Genomic DNA, 22715 nt, shown 5'->3' with positions numbered 1-22715 from the left:
CTAGTTTTTTGTGATGGCATTGGCATGAAGCCATGAGGAATTATGAACCAACTGTCAAAGCTCTTCTATTTAAAAGTACATTTCATGTTTCAATCATGAAAACCTCAGTAATCATGACATCTTGCAAAATGTTGCTCTTCAACAGTGAAGGAATTCTCAGAAATCCCCTGGTGGTCCAGTGGTTAGGACCCAGTGCTTTCACTGCCAGAGCCCTGGGTTCCATCCCTGGTCAGGAAACTAAAATCCTGCAAGGCACGGAAAGAGTTTAAGTCAAAGGCAACTGAGCAAAGTTTATCACTCCAGGAATTTCTTTAAAGTAATTTTATTCCATGTTTAAGGAAAAGGCAGTTTCTGACTGACAAAACAGCTATGGCTGTTAGAGATGAACAATCTTAGTTATTTGTGTTTTTTCCCCTAAAAAACTACGAATCAACGAAAGCAATGACCTATTTTGTGTTTAGCAGGTAAACCACCCAAAACCAGCTTTAAACTTCTATGTCTAGTGGATGTAATGGTGTATTTTATCTGATATAGTATATCACTCTCCTGTTAATCTTCTTGTAATTTTAAGTGAAATATGTTTAGAGTGTTTCTTTAAGAGCCTTTCTACTTAAACAAGAAATCTCTTCATTGCTTAACTGTCAAAAACAAGACCGCTCAGGTCTGCGCATGTGGCCCTGCTCTTCACCCCTCACACTGCAGCCCCCGAGGCTGTGGCCACGTCCCTCCTGCGGGTTTGGGGGACTCCTCCCCTCACCACTTGGGTCTGGGGCAAATGTCTCGCTGGGCAGGGGGTCCTCCCAGACCTCTCCCTGTGAGCCAGGCCCCTCCGCTCAGCCATCTCCCCCTCGCGTCCCCCCACAGCTCCCTCACTGGCCCCTTGTCTGCCACTAGAAACGAGGGTCCCTGGAGTGGGGGGACTCGTCCTGCTGCTCCGCGACTGGCCAGTGCCTGGCAACAGCGCTGGGAGGGACTGAGGCTCCCACGTGTCCCCATGTTTGCTTTTCACTTTCATAGACACTGTTTCACTGGACTTGTGCCAGAGAGCGACCAAAAAACATGGGATTTTTTATTTTGAGGACAGAAATTTCTGTCACAAAACAGATAATGGGAAAATAGTAGTCATACCTGGTATATAGACTTTTCAAATGAATTCTTTCATTATAAAAACTGTTCATCTGGACAATAGAAACGAGGTGGGCCGGAAACGTAACCCTGAACTTAGCCCTCCACCCAGATGTTGATCCTGTTAATATGTGGCTGTTTCTCACCAGTCGTCTTATATGCATCGTTTGGTTTTATTGTTTTTACTATATGCAGATTTAGAGGTGCTCACCCCACTTACATCCTACGTAGTTTAACAACATAATAGGAAAGGCAATGCCAAAGAACGCTCAAACTACCACACAATTGCACTCATCATATGCTAGCAAAGTAATGCCCCAAATTCTCCAAGCCAGGCTTCAACAGTACATGAACTGTGAACTTCTAGATGTTCAAGCTAGATTTAGAAAAGGCAGAGGAACCAGAGATCAATTTGCCAACATCTGTTGGATCATCCAAAAAGCAAGGGAGTTCCAGGAAAACATCTACTTCTGCTTTATTGACTATGCCAAAGCCTTTGACTGTGTGGATCACAGTAAACTGTGGAAAATTCTGAAACAGATGGAATACCAGACCACCAGACCTGCCTCTTGAGAAATCTCTAAGCAGATCAAGAAGCAACAATCAGAACTGGACATAGAACAACAGACTGGTTCCTAATCAGGAAAGGAGTAAGTCAAGGCTGTATATTGTCACCCTGCTTATTTAACTTCTATGAAGAGTACATCATGAGAAACGCTGGGCTGGATGAAGCACAAGCTGGAATCAAGATTGCTGGGAGAAATATCAATAACCTCAGATATGCAGATGACACCACCCTTATGGCAGAAAGCGAAGAAGAACTAAAGAGCCTCTTGAAAGTGAAAGAGGAGAGTGAAAAAGTTGGCTTAAAACCCAACATTCAGAAAACAAAGATCATGGCATCTAGTCTCATCACTTCATGGCAAATAGATGGGGAAACAGTGGCAGACTGTATTTTTTTAGGCTCCAAAATCACTGCAAAGGGTGACTGCAGCCATGAAATTAAAAGTCATTGCTCTTTGGAAGAAAAGTTATGACCAACCTAGACAGCATATTAAAAAATAGAGACATTACTTTGCCAACAAAGATCCATCTAGTCAAGGCTATGGTTTTCCCAGTAGTCGTGTATGGATGTGAGAGTTGGACTATGAAGAAAGCTAAGCGCTGATGAATTGATGCTTTTGAACTGTGGTGTTGGAGAAGACTCTTGAGAGTCCCTTGGACTGCAAGGAGATCCAACCAGTCCATCCTAAAGGAAATCAGTCCTGGATATTCATTGGAAGGACTGATGCTGAAGCTGAAACTCCAATACTTTGGCCACCTGGTGCGAAGAACTGACTCATTAGAAAAGACCCTGATGCTGGGAAAGATTGAAGGCAGGAGGAGAAGGGGATGACAGAGGATGATATGGTTGGATGGCATCACCAACTAGATGGACATGAGTTTGAGTAAACTCCAGGAGTTAGTGATGAACAGGGAAGCCTGGCGTGCCGCAGTCCATGGGGTCACAAAGAGTCAGACATGACTAAGCGACTGAACTGAACTGAGGCATGTGGGATGTAGTGACTAGTCCACAGTGTAAGTAACACCATCATTGGGACTTGCTGCTGGAGAGGGCTTTAGCATTCTTTATGTTAACAGGAAACACTTGTTCTGGGCAGCACCTAACTGGACCAGGTCTTCAGCCAGTCCTTGGGGAAGCAGGTTCTTTGAGACACAGACTCCATCTCTAACCATGTCATTCAGTTATAGAAGCTTCTGACCTGACTCCTCTTCTTTAAAGCTTCTATCACACAGTCCAGTAGAATTTTCTGCAATGACGGATGTGTCCTGTAATTCTGTGGTGTCCTGTGTGGCAGACACTAGCCACAGGTGGCTTTTGAGCACTGGCAATGTGGCTGGTGTGACTGAACAGTCGTTTTAGTTTTCTGAATTGTAATTCAGTGTAAACTGACTAGTGACTATCAGGATGGGGCAGGGTCCTGAACTTGGAGGTGTTTCATTCATCCTCCTTTACAACATCACCTTCTTACTGGGTGTTTATTACCTGCCAAGTACACTCTTGGGTGCTGTTACCTCTAATGACTGCTGTTGGTGTGTGTTAATGAGTCTGTTCCAAGGGGCATGAAGAGAAGAAAAGCATCATTTGGGAGCTGACTTAAGCTGCATGACTTGTGGCTTCCGCTCGGGGTACCAGATGCAATGAGGAGGTTGAGCCCTGCAAAATGGCCCTGCATATTCCCCCATTACTATAACTGTTCTATGATCCTAACTGGTATGCTCCTAATCCATCTGGTCTCTCCAGGTGTCAGCTGGGGAGTCCTAACAAGCTGCAATTTTAGATTTTCCTGTTAATGTAAGGCAGACCTGTGCGCCCAGTGGACCACGCACATTTTACCAGGGTGGGTGGAGGGTTGTGGCGGGTGGACAGCCAGGACGACACTGGAGGATCGGATTCCAACACACAGCTTTCTAATTCCCACCTGATGCCGTGCCCAAGATTCCCACGTGGAGACTCCCGACCGCGAGATTTCTCATCCAGTGTTCTCCCCTATACACCAGCTTTGACTTTACTGCTTTTGGCACAAAAGGAGACCTAAATGCAAGCAAGGCCTTGTTCATAACCCCTGTGAAGCCATTTGAATCCCAGATAATGAAGCCGACTCGGAAGATACTCACTGGGTATTTATTCAGCTCCAGAATCCGGACTAAGAAATGAGAACACGGAGATAAACTCCCATCAAAAGTCTGATTTTTTTACATTCAAATCACTTCTATATCACAAATTCACCTCCCACAAATGAATGAATAGATGATGTAGACTTCACAGAATCTGAATGCCAATTTACTCCAGGGCACAGAAGAAATCTCAGATTTCCCTGGTTGTGTAACTGCAGAAAGTGAAACGAGTGGGAATCCACTGCTAATTCCGCATTTGCTCTTGTGCTGTGCTCTCTGGAACCCCCCCTTGAATCTGATACCTTGGGGAATCACCTCAAAGAACACCCAGCCCCTGCCCTCAGTGGTCTTTGGTCTGGTTCAAGAGATGATGGCAAGGAATGAGGCAGGTAATCGACCAATGTGTCTAATGGTTCCTTTTTTTTCTTTCTCCTTTGCAGGGCTTATCACTGACTACAGGGTAAGTGGGAGATTTATCTTCCCAAGTCCAGGTCCAAGGTCGTCTAAACTGTGAGTGCCGTGTGGGGGCTGTCCCGGGCTGTCACTCCTGCTGCCTCCGGGTCCTCTTGGAACTAGGGTCCCGCAAGAGGACACCCTCCAACTGGGTCCTAACTAGCAGTCTGGCCAGGCAGGGGGCAGCTGCACTGAGCCCACTGACAGCAGATCTGAGGTTTGGATGGAATGATGGGAGAACAAGGGTCAGGGGACATCAGAAGGCCATAGATGGCAGCCCTCGTGTCGAGCCTCCTTCCCCAGGCAGGAACACTGTGCTGCTGTGGCGCTGCTCTGAGCTGGGAGGGAAACTGGGAGTAAAGTGGCTAACAAGACCAGCCCTCTTCTCCCCAGACTTACGTCTGGTCAGGGCTGGGGGGGAAGACTGGGTGCACAGGCCCTGCTCCCGGGGAAGCTGGCCCAGTCCTGCCTCAGGCCCCAGAGAAGCAGTGACAGCATTTTAGGGTGACGCTGGAATGAACACAGTTAAACTGCGTGCATGTTTACTCTTGTGCCATGGAAATTAATTTCCCCTTGCTATCCTTTCCAGTGTCCGATTTCATTCACATTTTAGTTTCTCGGAGGCTGCTGGGGAGTGCAGCGACCTGTAAGCAAGGGACCACTGGGCTCTAGTTAGTTAGTGTCTAGTTAGTTAGTTACTCAGTGGGGTGACAGTGGGTTTTCTAAAAAGGCATGTGAGGTTAATTTTTACTAAGACTCCCCAGCAGCGTGCAAACGCACAGCTACATAGAGGACAGCAGGCGTCAGTGGGCACGACTGGGGCTCTCTGGCCTGGCGCATCATTAGCCCCTAGATGCCTGCTTTCTCACGGATAAAACAGAGCTCCTAAGCCCTGTTCCCAGCCCGGTTAGGAAGATAAAGTGAGATGGCCTGTGCATCCACACAGTGCCCGCTGTAAACAGCAGTGACACTGTGCTGGATGCTTCTGAACCTCAGTCTTGGACCCGTGTTTCTCTTTGCAACTCGAGAAGCTTCTGCAGAACCCCTGGTGCTTTCACTGCAGTTCAGAAGTGGGGTGCCATGGCCGGGGGTGCATTCCCTAGAGCAGCAGTGCCCCCCAAGCCTGCTGCGCCCCTCGTGCAGCCACGCTGCACCCCAACCCCCTGAGTGGCATTGCCCCATGCCCAGCAGGAAGTCCGTCTCTGGGCTCTGTGGGCTGCCCACGGAGAACGAAGATGGAGAGAAACCCCCTGTGCCCCTCATCTCCTTTAGAAGCTCCAATAGGAAGTGGCCATGTAAAAATCAGGATGTTTTTATCTTTATCTTCCCAAATGTCCCTGCACCCTGTCCCCTCCTGCTCGCTTTGGTACCTTGACAACCATTGGAAAGTGTCACACCCGGGCAGCTAACAAACGCAGGAAAACTCAGGAAGGCTCGCGGGATGTCCTGCGTGTTCCATGGCCGCCTGTGAGGCAGGAAGAAGATGCACGTTGCTCTAGAGAATGGGCGTCACGGGGCATGCGCAGCAGAGGGCGTGGGGATCTGCAGCGCCCTTCTTGTTTCCTGTAGGCAGAGAAATCAGTGAACTTTCCCCTCCCACCCCTCCTGGGTTGTAGGCCCGAGGGGCAGGACACACTCCCCCATCCGCTCACAGTGGCATCTGAGCCCAGCCCGACACTGGTCTGGTCCCTGCGCGCACTCCGCAGACATCTCGGAGCTTTGTAGAGAGCTTCTGGCTGCACCGCGCACTCCCCTGCTGTCGGCTTCGCCCTTGTGGCAGCCAGAGGGTCGGTCTCCAGAAAACTAACTGCCTTCAGGAGAAACAAGCCAGTCCATGAGTGGAAAAGGAAGCCAGCCCTTGGCACAGTCCTCACCGAGCTGCCGTCTTGTGTCTGATTTCAGCACTGGCAGCTGCCGCTGGGCCGGAGGTTCCGCTCTTTGAAGATGTGGTTTGTTTTTAGGATGTACGGAGTCAAGGGACTGCAGGCCTATATCCGCAAGGTGAGTCTGCTGTCATTATTTATCCAGCTGACGTTAGGGAGGTCTTAGACCTGAGACGTGAAGTGAGCCGTTGTCAAGCAGGGCACGGGAAACTGAGCCACTCAGCACAGAGCAGCGTGCCTAAGTGAACGTGGCTCAGTCGTGTCCGACTCTGTGCGACCCCGCAGACCGCAGCCCGCCAGGCTCCTCCATCCACGGGATTCTCCAGGCAAGAGTACTGGGGCTGCCATTCCCTGCTCCAAGAGCAGTATGTATACCCTGCTCTTTCCCTTTTTTAAGCAACTGAGGAGGCAGGCCAGCGGAGATCCACTCACTTAGCTGGCTGTGGACGGCCTGCCAGCTTCCAGCCGGTCCTCCCGTGCTGGCGTCCTCAGCTGCGGCCCCACCCTGACGGGGGCCCTCAGGCGGCAGGGGAGCGGGGCAGCCCTGCAGAGGCTCGCTTTGGGGGCGGCGGCGGGCAGCTGCGGGCAGGGCGAACGGCTGCAGGTCCCTCCCTGTGGCCGAGCGCGGAGCGGGCGGCGGCTCGGGCCCCGCAGCGCCACGCACACCGGCACCCATGCAGCTCAGGAGGCTGCTGGGGGGCTGTAAAGGGTCTGGGGCGTCTCTGTGCGAAGAGAACGGGAAAGGACATGGAAGCGGGCCCGTGAGTTCTCCCGTGGGGAGCCTGTGCGCAGAAGCTGAATGAGGATTCAGTTGCTCTGGGGAAAGAAGGCGAAGCACAAGTAGTTCATCTCACGAGGGTGATCCCTGCTGGAAGCTCCGGGAAGCAAGCGCTTCGTGATTCCCTGAGGGGGACCGACCCTGCCCTCCTCGGAGCCAGATACATCCCGGCAGGTGTCCAGCTCCCCAGGACCCAGCGTGAGGGGATCCCCTGCCAGCAGTCTCTGGAGCCCTCTAGTGGCGGCAGATTCATCACCGCCTGGGGACCCCTCATGGAAACGGTGGTGTTTCTCAAACATGTGGAATCTAGAAAAACGGCGCAGAGGAACCTATTTGCAGGGCAGGAAGAGAGATACAGACAGAGGACACAGTGGGGAGAGGGGAGGAGGGCACGAATTGGGAGATTAGGACTGAGAGACACACAGTACCACCTGTGGAATAGACAGCTAGTGGGAAGCTGCTGCACAGCGCAGGGAGCTCAGCTCAGTGCTCTGCGATGGCCTGGAGGGGTGGGCTGCAAGGCAGGGGGGCTCCGGAGGGAGAGGAGATATGTACACATATGGCTGATTCACTGTGCTTTACAGCAGACACTCACACAACGTTGTGAAGCAGCTATATTCCAAAAATAAAAAATAAATGACGTTTCTGTCCCAACACTTTGAGCAATGCGATCTCTGCTCAGATGCTCCCTGGGCACCTGTCAGTGAGCCCCACACTGGATTCCGGGGTTCAGGATGAGCTCCATGGGTGCTGAGACCTGGGTGAGCTGGTTCTCAGATCACGTACTGTGTGAACCAGCTCTTGGTCTCTGTAAACACCTCCATGTTTAGTACAGGCTGGTTCGGGGAGAGGTGGCAGCCTGGGGCTGATGAGGGTCTCACTGTGGCAGCAGATGCTGTGGAATAACAAACAGCTGCAGAGAGGGAGCTCTGGTGCTAGGCAACTGCGTTAGAACCAGCCTCAGTCTCCTGGTCTGCAGAATGGGCACAGTTGTGGTGTTATTGGGCTTCCCAGGTGGCGCTAATGATAAAGAATCTACCTGCCAATGCAGGAGATGCAAGAGATGCGGGTTAGATCCATGAGTCTGGAAGATCCCTTGGAGGAAGAAATGGCAATCCACGCCAGTACTCCAGTATCCTTGCCTGGAGAATCCTATGGACAGAGGACCCTGGCGGGTTGCGGTCCATGGGGTCACAAAGAGTTGGACTTGACGGAAGTGACTGAGCACGCTCCTGCACCATGGGCCAGCACCAGGACAGGACGGGGAAGTGCCCGGCTCCCCAGCTGATGTTGTCTGCTGTCTCTCTTCAAAAGTGTGTATGTGCTTGTGCTCAGCTGTGACCGACTCTTTGCAGCCCTATAAACTGCAGCCTGCCAGGCCCTTCTGTCCGTGGGATTCTCCAGGCACGGTACTGGAGTGGTTGCCACACCCTCCTCCGGAGATCTTCCCATCCCAGGGACCGAACCCAGGCCTCTTCCGTCTCCTGCGTTGGCAGGCGTGTTCTTTACCACTAGCGCCACCTCTCTTCTGAAAAGTTTAAATCCCTCCTGGCAACATTTGGCCTAAAATTCTAAAAGATGTGATGAACACGGTCCTCTGAACAGAAGATAACAAGAGGTGTTTTTCTGAAGATGGTGGCCCCTTTCCCCTGGTAGCAAGTTTCTTACCCTCTGTGGGGACAGCCAGGACATGGGTGGCATCAATCCTGGAAGAAAATGGCTAAAGCATAGTCATGAGTTCCAGACACGTGGTCTGATGCTGTTCTCTAGGTGGTGAAGTTCTGAAACAAGTCGTGACAAAAGACTCAGACACATGTCCCTTCCCTTTCCAGCACGTCCAGCTGGCCCATGCGTTTGAGGCATTGGTGCGCCAGGATGCCCGCTTTGAAATCTGTGCAGAAGTCACTCTGGGACTGGTCTGTTTCCGGCTAAAGGTATGTCTAAGTTGACTTCATTGTCTGCGTTTTCTTGACTGGATAGAGAGGAAGCGGTCATTCATTACATCCATCCATACATCGACTGAGCTCCCCAGAGACCTTGCGTTGCTCCCCGCCAGTTCTCCAGGCTGCTGGTCCCAGCTCCCGAGCCTGACTTTCTGCAACCCCCGCCCTTCTCCAGGGGACTCAGACTCCCTGCCCGTGTGTGCCTGGTGTGAGGATGCTGGCCATTTCCCCATCGACCCAGCTGTGCCACGAGGATCCTTGAAGGGCTGACCCATGCGTGGGCTCACCGGCCCAAGCATGGTCCCTGGACCAGCACCTGGGAGCCTGTGAGGAGCCAGTCTTGGCTCACTTGGGACCCGCTGACTTGATCCTGTATGCCCCCCAGCTGCTGGTGCAACAGGTTTTTGAGGGACGCTGTTCCCTGGGGTTATGTCTTTCTGCTGTCTGAGGGAATCAGCCACCTTTGGTGACAATCACAACCATGTTTTCCACAGGCCCTAAGGGGCACTGCTCACACAGACCCTTATCAACTAGCCTCGTGTGGAAGAAGCTATTAGCTTAGCTCTAACGCCCTGACCACTCTCTGGCGAGCTTTCCATTTGCAGAGTCAACTCTGTGTCAGGTCTCCGTGTCCAAGTCCACAAAGGGAGGCAGCAGAAGGCACCATGGACTCAGTCGCATTGTCAAGGTGCTGCCCATCCAAAAGTGGCCATGGTCTTCCCCTTGCCCTCACCACACCGATTCTGCAGGATTTGAGGGCTGGTGGGAACCACTCATGGAAAAACTGAGAGGCGAGAGAGTAGAGTTCTGACACGAGAGCTGGCAGGGAGAGGTGAGGCTCACACAGTAACACCTGAGCACAGGAGAGAGCATCACACACACCTGAGCACAGGAGGGAGAGCATCACACACACCTGAGCACAGAGGGAGACCATAACATAGATACCTGAGCACAGGAGGGAGAGCATCTCACACACCTGAGCACAGGAGGGAGAGCATCTCACATACCTGAGCACAGGAGGGAGAGCATCTCACACACACCTGAGCACAGGAGGGAGAGCATCTCACACACACCTGAGCACAGGAGGGAGAGCATCACAGACACCTGAGCACAGGAGGGAGCATCACACACACCTGAGCACACGAGGGCGGAGCATCTCACGGACACCTGAGCACAGGAGGGAGAGCATCACAGACACCTGAGCACAGAGGGACAGCATCTCACAGACACCTGAGCACAGGAGGGAGCATCACACACACCTGAGCACAGGAGGGAGAGCATCTCACACACCTGAGCACAGGAGAGCGAGAGCCACTCACAGACACCTGAGCACAGGAGGGAGCATCACACACACCTGAGCACAGAGAGCATCTCACACACCTGAGCACAGGAGGAGAGCATCACAGACACCTGAGCACAAGAGGAGAGCATCTCACACCTGAGCAGGAGGGAGAGCATCTCACACACACCTGAGCACAGGAGGAGAGCATCACACACCTGAGCACAGGAGAGAGCATCACAGACACCTGAGCACAGGAGGAGAGCATCACAGACACCTGAGGAGGGAGAGCATCTCACACACACCTCACACACACCTGAGCACCAGCATCTCACACACACCTGAGCACAGGAGGGAGAGCATCTCACACACACCTGAGCACAGGAGGGAGAGCATCACACACACCTGAGCACAGGAGGGAGAGCATCTCACACACACCTGAGCACAGGAGGGAGAGCATCTCACACACACCTGAGCACAGGAGGGAGAGCCAGCACAGGAGGGAGAGCATCTCACACACACCTGAGCACAGGAGGCAGAGCATCACAGACACCTGAGCACAGGAGGGAGAGCATCACAGACACCTGAGCCCAGGAGGGAGAGCATCTCACACACACCTGAGCACAGGAGGGAGAGCATCTCACACACACCTGAGCACAGGAGGCAGAGCATCTCACACACACCTGAGCACAGGAGGGAGAGCATCACACACACCTGAGCACAGGAGGGAGAGCATCTCACACACCTGAGCACAGGAGGGAGAGCATCTCACACCTGAGCACAGGAGGGAGAGCATCTCACACACCTGAGCACAGGAGGGAGAGCATCTCACACACACCTGAGCACAGGAGGGAGAGCATCTCACACACCTGAGCACACGAGGGCGGAGCATCTCACGGACACCTGAGCACAGGAGAGCGAGCATCACAGACCCTCATCACACACCTGAGCACAGGAGGGAGAGCATCTCACACACCTGAGCACAGGAGGGAGAGCATCTCACATACCTGAGCACAGGAGGGAGAGCATCTCACACACACCTGAGCACAGGAGGGAGAGCATCTCACACACACCTGAGCACAGGAGGGAGAGCATCACACACACACCTGAGCACAGGAGGGAGAGCATCTCACACACCTGAGCACAGGAGGGAGAGCATCTGACACACACCTGAGCACAGGAGGCAGAGCATCACAGACTCCTGAGCACAGGAGGGAGAGCATCACAGACACCTGAGCCCAGGAGGGAGAGCATCTCACACACACCTGAGACACCTGAGGGAGGGAGAGCATCTCACACACACCTGAGCACAGGAGGAGAGGCACAGGAGGAGAGCATCTCACACACACCTGAGCACAGGAGGCAGAGCATCACAGACACCTGAGCACAGGAGGGAGAGCATCTCACACACACCTGAGCACAGGAGGGAGAGCATCTCACACACCTGAGCACAGGAGGGAGAGCATCTCACACACACCTGAGCACAGGAGGGAGAGCATCTCACACACACCTGAGCACAGGAGGGAGAGCATCTCACACACCTGAGCACAGGAGGGAGAGCATCACACACACCTGAGCACAGGATGGAGAGCATCTCACACACACCTGAGCACAGGAGGGAGAGCATCACAGACACCTGAGCACAGGAGGGAGAGCATCTCACATACCTGAGCACAGGAGGGAGAGCATCTCACACACACCTGAGCCCAGGAGGGAGAGCATCTCACACACACCTGAGCACAGGAGGCAGAGCATCACAGACTCCTCATCTCACACAGCCTGAGCACAGGAGGAGAGCATCTCACACACACCTGAGGAGGCAGAGCATCACAGACACCTGAGCCCAGGAGGGAGAGCATCTCACACACACCTGAGCACAGGAGGGAGAGCATCTCACACACACCTGAGCACAGGAGGGAGAGCATCTCACACACCTGAGCACAGGAGGGAGAGCACACACACACTGAGCACAGGAGGCAGAGATCACAGACACCTGAGCACAGGAAGAGAGCATCACACCTCAGGAGGGAGAGCATCTCACACACACCTGAGCACAGGAGGCAGAGCATCACAGACACCTGAGCACAGGAGGGAGAGCATCTCACACACCTGAGCACAGGAGGGAGAGCATCACAGACACTGAGCCACAGGAGGGAGAGCATCTCACACACACCTGAGCACAGAGGGAGAGCATCACACACACCTGAGCACAGGGAGGGAGAGCATCACACACACCTGAGCACAGAGGGAGAGCATCTCACACACACCTGAGCACTGCAGAGCATCTCACACCACACCTGAGCACAGGAGGGAGAGCATCTCACACACCTGAGCACAGGAGGGAGAGCATCTCACACACACCTGAGCACAGGAGGGAGAGCATCACAGACACCTGAAGCACAGGAGGGGAGAGCATCTCACACACACCTGAGCACAGGAGAGAGCTCTCACACACACCTGAGCACAGGAGCAGGAGCACAGGAGGGAGCATCCACACACCTGAGCACACGAGAGCATCTCACACACCTGAGCACAGGAGGGAGAGCATCACAGACACCTGAGGCATCTCACAGACACCTGAGCACAGGAGAGAGCATCACACACACCTGAGCACAGGAGGGAGAGCATCTCACACACCTGAGCACAGGAGGGCGGAGCATCTCACAGACACCTGAGCACAGGAGGAGCATCACAGACACCTGAGCACAGGAGGGAGCATCACACACACCTGAGCACACGAGGGCGGAGCATCTCACACACACCTGAGCACAGGAGGGAGAGCATCACAGACACCTGAGGAGGGAGAGCATCTCACACCTGAGCCCAGGAGGAGAGCATCTCACACACACCTGAGCACAGGAGGCAGAGCACAGCTGAGCACAGAGCATCACACACCTGAGCACAGGAGGGAGAGCATCACACACACCTGAGGAGAGAGCATCTCACACACACCTGAGCACAGGAGGGAGAGCATCTCACACACCTGAGCACAGGAGGGAGAGCATCTCACACACACCTGAGCACAGGAGGGAGAGCATCTCACACACCTGAGCACAGGAGGCAGAGCATCACAGACACCTGAGCACAGAGGGAGAGCATCTCACACACACCTGAGCACAGGACGAGAGCATCTCACACACCTGAGCACAGGAGGGAGAGCATCTCACATACCTGAGCACAGGAGGGAGAGCATCTCACACACACCTGAGCACAGGAGGCAGAGCATCACAGACACCTGAGCACAGGAGGGAGAGCATCACAGACACCTGAGAGCATCTCACACACACCTGAGCATCTCACACACACCTGAGCACAGGAGGAGAGCATCTCACACACACCTGAGCACAGGAGGGAGAGCATCACACACACCTGAGCACAGGAGGGAGAGCATCACACACACCTGAGCACAGGAGGGAGAGCATCTCACACACCTGAGCACAGGAGGGAGAGCATCTCACACACACCTGAGCACAGGAGGGAGAGCATCTCACACACACCTGAGCACAGGAGGGAGAGCATCTCACACACCTGAGCACACGAGGGCGGAGCATCTCACGGACACCTGAGCACAGGAGAGCGAGCATCACAGACCCTGAGCACAGGAGGGAGAGCATCTCACACACCTGAGCACAGGAGGGCAGAGCATCTCACACACACCTGAGCACAGGAGGGAGAGCATCTCACACACACCTGAGCACAGGAGGGCAGAGCATCACACACACACCTGAGCACAGGAGGGAGAGCATCTCACACACCTGAGCACAGCAGACACACACCTGCATCACAGACCTGAGAGGAGCAGGAGGGAGAGCATCTCACACACACCTGAGCACAGGAGGCAGAGCATCACAGACACCTGAGCACAGGAGGGAGAGCATCTCACACACACCTGAGCACAGGAGGGAGAGCACAGGAGGAGAGCATCTCACACACACCTGAGCACAGGAGGCAGAGCATCACAGACACCTGAGCACAGGAGGGAGAGCATCTCACACACACCTGAGCACAGGAGGGAGAGCATCTCACACACCTGAGCACAGGAGGGAGAGCATCACACACACCTGAGCACAGGAGGAGAGCTGAGCACAGGAGGAGAGCATCTGACACACACCTGAGCACAGGAGGGAGAGCATCACACACACCTGAGCTGGAGAGCATCTCACACACACCTGAGCACAGGAGGGAGAGCATCACAGACACCTGAGCACAGGAGGGAGAGCATCTCACATACCTGAGCACATGAGAGCTGAGCATCACACACACCTGAGCACAGGAGAGCATCACAGACTCCTGAGCACAGAGGGCATCTCACACACACCTGAGCACAGGAGGGAGAGCATCACACACCACCTGAGCACAGGAGGGCAGAGCAGCAGGGCACAGAGACACACCTGAGCACAGGAGGGAGAGCATCTCACACACACCTGAGCACAGGAGGAGAGCATCTCACACACCTGAGCACAGGAGAGAGCATCTCACACACACCTCTGAGCACAGGAGGGAGAGCAGACACACCTGAGAGGAGGGAGAGCATCTCACACACACCTGAGCACAGGAGGCAGAGCACACAGACACCTGAGCACAGGAGGGGAGAGCATCTCACACACCTGAGCACCATCACAGACACCTGAGCACAGGAGGGAGAGCATCTCACACACCTGAGCCAGGAGGGAGAGCATCACACACACCTGAGCATCACACACACACTGAGCACAGGAGGGAGAGCATCTCACACACACCTGAGCACAGGAGGAGAGCATCTCACACACACCTGAGCACAGAGCATCTCACACACCTGAGCACAGGAGGGAGAGCATCTCACACCACACCTGAGCATCACAGGAGGAGGAGAGCACCTCATCACACACACCTGAGCACAGGAGGGAGAGCATCTCACACACACCTGAGCACAGGAGGGAGAGCATCACACACACCTGAGCACAGGAGGGAGAGCATCACACACACCTGAGCACAGGAGGGAGAGCATCTCACACACCTGAGCCCAGGAGGGAGAGCATCTCACACACACCTGAGCACAGGAGGCAGAGCATCACACACACCTGAGCACAAGGAGGCAGGCATCTCACACACCTGAGCACAGGAGGGAGAGCATCACACACACCTTAGCACAGGAGGGAGAGCATCTGACACACACCTGAGCACAGGAGGGAGAGCATCACACACACCTGAGCACAGGAGGGAGAGCATCTCACACACACCTGAGCACAGGAGGGAGAGCATCACAGACACCTGAGCACAGGAGGGAGAGCATCTCACACACCTGAGCCCAGGAGGGAGAGCATCTCACACACACCTGAGCACAGGAGGCAGAGCATCACAGACACCTGAGCACAGGAGGGAGAGCATCTGACACACCTGAGCCCAGAAGGGAGAGCATCTCACACAGAGGACCACACCCTGAGCACAGGAGGGAGAGCATCACACACACCTGAGCTCAGAAGGGCAGATGTCTCCTCTGGTGCTAGGAGCCGGGCCCCACAGGGTGACCAGAGGGGCGATTCCGTCTGCGCTGGTTTTGGCAGCCGATATGCCTGATGTGTTTGCCATCATGCAGTTGTTTTTGTTTTTACCGCCAGTGTTCCTGAAGGATTTTAATTTTCTTAGTTTTTAGCAGTTTTGTTGAGATATCATCCACATACTATACTCTCTGTCCATATAAAGTATCCATTTCAGTGATGTCTAGCCTTCCCAGTGGTTGCACGGCCATCCCCACAGTCTAGCTTGAGAACATCTTCATTCTCCCCCAGAGAAGCCCCAGCCCCATCCCTAGGGCCACGGATCTACTTTCTCTCTCTGTGGATCTGTCTGCTCCAGACATTTGTGTTAACGGGATCATCACTGTGCTGGCTTCTGTGACTGGCTTCTTTCAACGAGCATTGTGTTGTCAAAGTCAAGACTTTTATTTTCTCCTCCCCATTTACTTGGGCAAACCTGCCTGCATGTCCCTTCCCACCCTGGAAGCCTAGGGGCTTCTCAGAAAGCGAAACGTTTCTTCTGTGAAACTTGTTATTTCTATTGCGTGAATCGGTTTCTCCTTGAGGAAGCGTGCTGTGCAGGCGTTGCTCATTTTCTGCCTCGCATCTGCTATCTTGCTATGCTTTTCTTTGCCGTGTTGCCGTCGGCTCTGGATGTCAAGTCTCTGCTGCTGCTACTGTTCTTACACCTCAGACTGTTTTCTGTCTTTGCCTCTGTTTAGTAGAAAACAAACCTTGTCCGATCCATTTGAAAATAGTGAGCAAAGTTTTCCTGAGTTGCTTGCTTTTATTTCCTGCGTTTGGCACTTTCAGGCATTTGCTCTTCCATTACGTCTTCCTGGTGAAGTTCCATCCTTTCAAACCATCATTTCCTCCTTCTCACCCTCATCCTGGAGTGGAACCGGCCCTGGCTGGATCTGGTGCGCAGCAGCAGTTCCTAGGTGGCCTTGGGCCCACACGCTGTCCACGGGCCACTGCGCATAGCCTCACGCCAGTCAGTGACCTGCAGACTCTGCAGAGACGTGAGGCCCGGGTCCCGCCTCCGGTCGACCAGGACTTTTCTCTTCCCACTGTCCTCCCTGCTCTCAAGATGGAGCAAGAAGAGTACAGTCTACCACGGTCACGTGACCCAGGACGCTGGCCCCACGTGCAGGCCCTCTACGTCAACCAGGAGAACCAGGAGGCGTGTGGGGCTGGAGTCACTGCCTGGGGACAGAAGGCTGAGAGGTGGGCGGGGATGAGAAGGGGAACTGGACCGACCAGACGGGAGGGGCACGGCCCCCAGTCTGTAACGCATTTCCCCCATGCGGTCCTCTCAGTGTGGGGTGCGGGCCCCCGGCCCCCTGTCCAAGGCTGGTGGGCTGCTCCCCTCCAGAGGGGGGCCACTGATGGTCCTTTGGTCCATAGTTCGAGGACAGTTTTCCAAGACTCTAGCCAGAAGCTGACTATCACGCTTCATTTTCTACACGGCAATTGCCTACATAGGAAGGAGTTCCATTCTGAGGATGCATTCACTGAGTTTAGTCTGTATGTAGGTTTAGTGAAATTGGCCTAGGCACCCAACTAACACAGTCGGCTATAGAGTACTGTACTGTAATAGGTTTGTAACTTTTCACACAAATATTACATTAAAAATAAACAAAAAATAGAGAAAACCTTTTTAATCTCATAGTACAGTACCTTGAACAGCACCGTAGGACCAGGTGTAGCACCACTGCGTTTATGCTTGCTTCCAGACTTCCTAGGCATGAAACAGATACCTCCCTACTGGACTCTGATCCCCTGGAGAAGGGAAAGGCTACCCACTCCAGTATTCTGGCCTGGAGAATTCCATGGGCTGTGTAGTCCATGGGGTCGCAAAGAGTCGGACACGAGTGAGCGACCTTCGCTTCACTCACCTACTGCACTGTAACCACGACTGTGCAGCAAAGGACCCGAGAGCACAGCCTGCAGAGCACGCGGGCGCGTGACACCTGGGTGGACATGAGAATGCACACTCTCATCTTGGAAATTTCACAGCTCCAAGCTTCGTGTGCAGGAGACTTACTTTACTGTGAGATTTCTTCTGTATGTTTCCATTCCCTGGTGCCATTATACAGTTCTGCTGTTTCAGCTCATCAGTTCAGTCCAGTTCAGTCGCTTAGTCGTGTCCGACTCCTTGCGATCCCATGAACCGCAGCACTCCAGGCCTCCCTGTCCATCACCAACTCCCGGAGTCCACCCAAACCCATGTGCATTGAGTCGGTGATGCCATCCAACCATCTCATCCTCTGTCGTCCCTTTCTCCTCCTGCCCTCAATCTTTCTCAGCATCAGGGTCTTCTCAAATGAGTCAGCTCTTTGCAGGTGGCCAAAGTATTGGAGTTTCAGCTTCAGCATCAGTCCTTCCAGTGAACACCCAGGATTGATCTCCTTTAGGATGGACTGGTTGGATCTCCTTGAAGTCCAAGGGACTCTCATGAGTCTTCTCCAACACCACAGTTCAAAAGCATCAATTATTTGGCACTCATCTTTCTTCACAGTCCAACTCTCACATCCATACATGACCACTGGAAAAACCATAGCCTTGACTAGATGGACCTTTGTTGGCAAAGTAATGTCTCTACTTTTTAATATGCTGTCTAGGTTGGTTGTAACTTTCCTTCCAAGGAGTAAGCGTCTTTTAATTTCATGGCTGCAGTCACCATCTGCAGTGATTTTGGAGCCCAGAAAAATAAAGTCAGCCACTGTTTCCACTGTTTCCCCATCTATTTGCCATGAAGTGATGGGACCGGATGCCATGATCTTAGTTTTCTGATTGTTGAGCCTTAAGCCAACTTTTTCATTCTCCTCTTTCACTTTCATCAACTTTCTGCCATAAGAGTGGTGCCATCTGCATATCTGAGGTTATTGATAAACTTATAAACTTACAGGTGACATGTCTAGGAAGCTTCGTTTTCTCTCTGTAAACCTGGGTCACAGAAGGCTCGCCTTTTGGCAGCACCGGAGCAGCAGGAATTGTGCAGAGAAGGCAGCCCTCTCTTGGGCCCACGTCACGGTTACTTAGCTGAGCTTTTTATGACTGCAAACGGAAGGCCTGTGGTGAGGTGGTTTTCCTGCTGACCTGGGACTGTATCACCCAACACCTACCAGTCTTTGTGTGGCATGTTTGAGCATCCAAAGATTTGAGTACCACCTTTCTCAATCTGCAGGGTTCCAACAAACTGAATGAAGCTCTTCTGGAAAGCATAAACAGTGCCAAAAAAATCCACTTGGTCCCTTGTTCCCTGAGAGACCGGTTCGTGCTGCGCTTTGCCATCTGCTCACGCACAGTGGAGCTGGCCCACGTGCAGCTGGCCTGGGAGCACATCCAGGAGATGGCAGCCGCGGTGTTAAGAGCACAGGGGGAGGAAAAGGCAGGTAAGTCACCCTGTAGGGCCGAATTCCCTCCACCCCAAAGAGAGGGAGAGAGAACCAGCCCTGTCTGGTCTGGAGAAGTGGAGGGAACATACCACATAGGGAGTCTTTAGAAACTCCGATAGATTTCTCCTTTGTACTCTTTTATTTGAGACTATCAGTCATACATCTCTGTAATATCCCCTCAGCTTTCTTTAGTGTTCCCCCCAACTTACAGTCATAGCAACTTATAAACTGGCAAATGGTAGATAAATGAAAATGGGTGAAAACACTCAAAAAGGAGTCTGACATGACTGCTGGTTTGCTGTCAGGAAGGGCCAAGTTCACGTTGATTTAGAGAAAGGAAAGGTTAAACTATTGTGCATCAGTTATAGAAACCCTAAAGACAGTGGGCAGGTGACTTGTAAGAAAACATCTGCACAAACACAGCATTGACAACGAGTTGGAACGATGTCTGTTGAACTGCAAGGATCTTTAGAGCGTTGGCATTAGGTTATTTTCTGAATGTCATTCCATTGGAGTTTTTATACCACCTTGATTTCTCTCTTTTTCCTTTTGCCCCACTTGGGGGAGGTAGGTGGTAAGAGCTTCTGCTTTTCTTTCTTTTTTTATATTAAACAAGTAAGAGATTTATATCTCTCTGAAAAGAGCACTTCATGGGGTTGCAAACAGTCGGACACAACTGAGCAACTGAACTGAACTGAAAAAGAGTTTAAAGAAAGGCAATCAAAGGGCAAGAGTGGGGTTTCAAGAATCATCAGGATCCCAGGATCCTTCCTTCTTGCTTCCCTGCTATTTTTAGCATCAACATAGAACATCTGTCTTATGGCCCAAAATGGTTGTTTGTGCTCCAGCCATTGCATCCTCATTCCAACTTTTCTTTCTTTCTTTTTCTGCTTTATGCCCACCTGTCATCATCCACCGGGGATGCAAAACCTAAATGTGTGATGGAATTAGTTTGCTAAGCGCATACAACTTGATCTTCTGGGCTCTTAATTTTAACTATGAGTACCTGAGATATTAATACTATAGTGCAGTGGTCCTCAACCTCTAGGATCTAATGCCTGATGATCTGAGGTGGAGCTAATATAATAATTATACAAATAAGGTCCACAATAAATGAAACACATTTGAATCATCCTTAAACCATCCCCCGCAAATGGTTGGTGGAAAAATTTTCCTTGGCAAAACCAGTTCCCAGTGCTGAAAAGGTTGGGGACTACTGTGTAGTGCTCAAAAAATCAGAAGTTACATATTGCATTTTATTTATGTGAGAGCTCCATCCCAGGCTTCTGGCTCAAGAGGTCAGAGACCCCTCTGTCAGGGTGTGTCCTGAAATATCAGGTCCTTTTCCTGGCTCGGCAAACCCCTTTCCTAAAGGGCTGCTGCTCATAGGCTGAGGGATCACCCTTCAGGGAGCAACACCCCAGTTAGAGCTTGAGCATCTCGGGAAGGTGTTGGGAAGAGGCCTATAGCTCCAGATTATTCCACTGCTCCACAATAAGCATCTCTGTGTGTGGTGGGGGTGTATATGTAGGGGGAATAAGATAAATTCAAAACAAAACCACACAGGCAAAGTCTCTAGAGGAACATTTCTGCGACTCTATGTTTGTGTATCTTATTCCCCTATGCCTGGAACAACACAGGAGACTTTAGCTCAGAAAACTCATCTGAAACGGAGGCAGGTCTCTGATAGCAGTAACAGTTACTCTGGAGTTAATATGCGTGTGTGCTTCAGGCATGTCCAACTCTTTGCGACCCCATGGACTGTAGCCCGCCAGGCTCCTCTGTCCACGGGGACTCTCCAGGCAAGAATACTGGAGTGGGTTGCCACGCCCTCCTCCAGGGGATCTTCCCTCCGGGGACTGAACCCAGGTCTCCGGTCTCTTGCACAGGCAGGCGGAATCTTTACCACTAGCGCCGCCTGGGAAGCCCATGTGGAGTTGTTATTTGTTGTTTAGCCACTAAATCACGTCCGGCTCTGTGACCCCCTGGACTGCAGCTTCCCTGTCCTTCACTATACTTGCCATCAATTCCAAAGGTCACAGAAAGGAAAAATTTTTTAAATGGAGGATACAGTGGTAAATCCCAATGCATATATGTTTTAGTCAGATTAATTAGAGTGATGAAAATCTTAATACCTTGGTTTTGCTTGTGCTTATGTTAACGTGCTCAGCCGTGTCTGACTTTTTTGATCCCCATGGGCTTCAGTGCATCATGTGCCTCTGTCCATGGGATGCTCCAGGCAAGAATACTGGAGTGGGTTGCCATGCCCTCCTCCAGGGGGTCTTCCCAACCCAAGGATCAATCCCCTGTCTCCTGCGCTGGCAGGCAGATTCTTTACCACTGAGTCAAGGCTGAAGCCCCTTGTGCTTATGTAAGTTTATATCAAATGTAATGGTCACAGTTCTGAAGGAAAGAAGGAACTACCCTATTTTACATAAGGTAGGAAATGGGGCCAAGACTCTAGTTGACATTAATAAAATGTATCATAGAGACGGGGCTTCCCAGTTGACTCAGTGGTAAAAATCCACTTGTTAGTGCAGGAGACACGAGTTCGATCCCTGGGTCATGAAGATCCCTTGGAGAAGGAAATGGCAACCCACTCCAGTATTCTTGCCCAGGAAATCCAATGGACAGAGGAACCTGGTGGGCTATGGTCCATGGGGTCGCAAAAGAGACAGACATAACTTTGCAACAAAAAAACAGCAATCGTGGAGAAGCCAGATTGGCAATAAGAGCTAATTTCTTCCAGTTCAAACTCTTTTCTATTTCACAGATGGAGAAAGTATATTCCTTCTCTGTGTTCCAGGGAAGAGTATACAAAATTCTTTCACAATTTTAAAACATAGCCATATGTTCCTGTTCTTTTTTTCCCCTGTAGAGATCAAAAATTGAAATTATCTGAAGACTGGGATGAGAGGAAACTGTATCAGCCCAGCTCCTTGGAACCCAGCCTGTATGTGGCACAAGCTTCTCCAGTTCAGTTCAGTGGCTCCATCGTATCTGACTCCTTGTGACCCCATGGACTGCAGCACGCCAGGCTTTATCATCCATCACCAACTCCCAGAGTTTATTCACACGCATGTCCATCAAGCCAGTGATGTCATCCAACCATCTCATCCTCTGTCATCCCCTTTTCCTCCTGCCTTCAATCTTTTCCCAGAGTTATCCAGAAAGAATCCCATGATTGCACCTTTTCAGCCACTCATCAATGAAGAAATATTATGTGCTACGAGTTAACCTCAGTGAATATAGCTTTTATTCATTATTTGGCTCTGACTTCTGTTGATTAAAAAATCATATGTTTCTATGCCTTTGAAGTTGTCAGTGGGGTAAAGCCTTATTGAAATATCGTCCAGGGTGATCTATGATTATGGGATTTGTACCTGTGGTATTTAAATTGTTCTGTCATGTGGCTTAATGCTTAATAAACAATGTGAAGTGTTATGTGTACTGTGTCTGATGAGCATCTTGTTCTATACCGTAGAAAATCGATTGTTATCATGTGGACTTATCCTTTCAAAACAGCTAAAGATATGATGTTCCTGGATTTTTAAAATGACATTTAGTCAGGAAGCATTCAGGGAGTGCCTAGTACATGTCTGGTGGGCTTCCCTGGTGGTGCTGGTGGTAGAGAACCTGCCCGCCAATGAGGGAGAGGCAAGAGATGCAGGTTCAATCC

At 51.8% G+C, this 22715-nt stretch overlaps 1 protein-coding gene across 2 annotated transcripts in view; it reads left to right on the top strand.

Moving 5' to 3' along the window:
* The window catches only part of DDC (dopa decarboxylase), a 99507-nt gene extending 77023 nt beyond the window's left edge, over positions 1-22484 (top strand). For both annotated transcript variants that reach the window (XM_005678877.3, XM_013963104.2), the window contains exons 11-15: positions 4245-4264; positions 6160-6258; positions 8751-8852; positions 18826-19033; positions 21915-22484. In XM_005678877.3, coding sequence (XP_005678934.2) covers positions 4245-4264; positions 6160-6258; positions 8751-8852; positions 18826-19033; positions 21915-21928 — 443 coding nt within the window. In that variant the 3' untranslated portion in view covers positions 21929-22484. The remainder of the gene's footprint in view (positions 1-4244; positions 4265-6159; positions 6259-8750; positions 8853-18825; positions 19034-21914) is intronic.

This window comes from Capra hircus, chromosome 4 (assembly GCF_001704415.2).
Source record: "Capra hircus breed San Clemente chromosome 4, ASM170441v1, whole genome shotgun sequence".
NCBI classification, from domain to species: Eukaryota; Metazoa; Chordata; class Mammalia; order Artiodactyla; family Bovidae; genus Capra; species Capra hircus.
The sequence above is the reverse complement of the archived record's forward strand: the minus strand, read 5'-3'. Positions and strand labels throughout refer to the sequence as shown.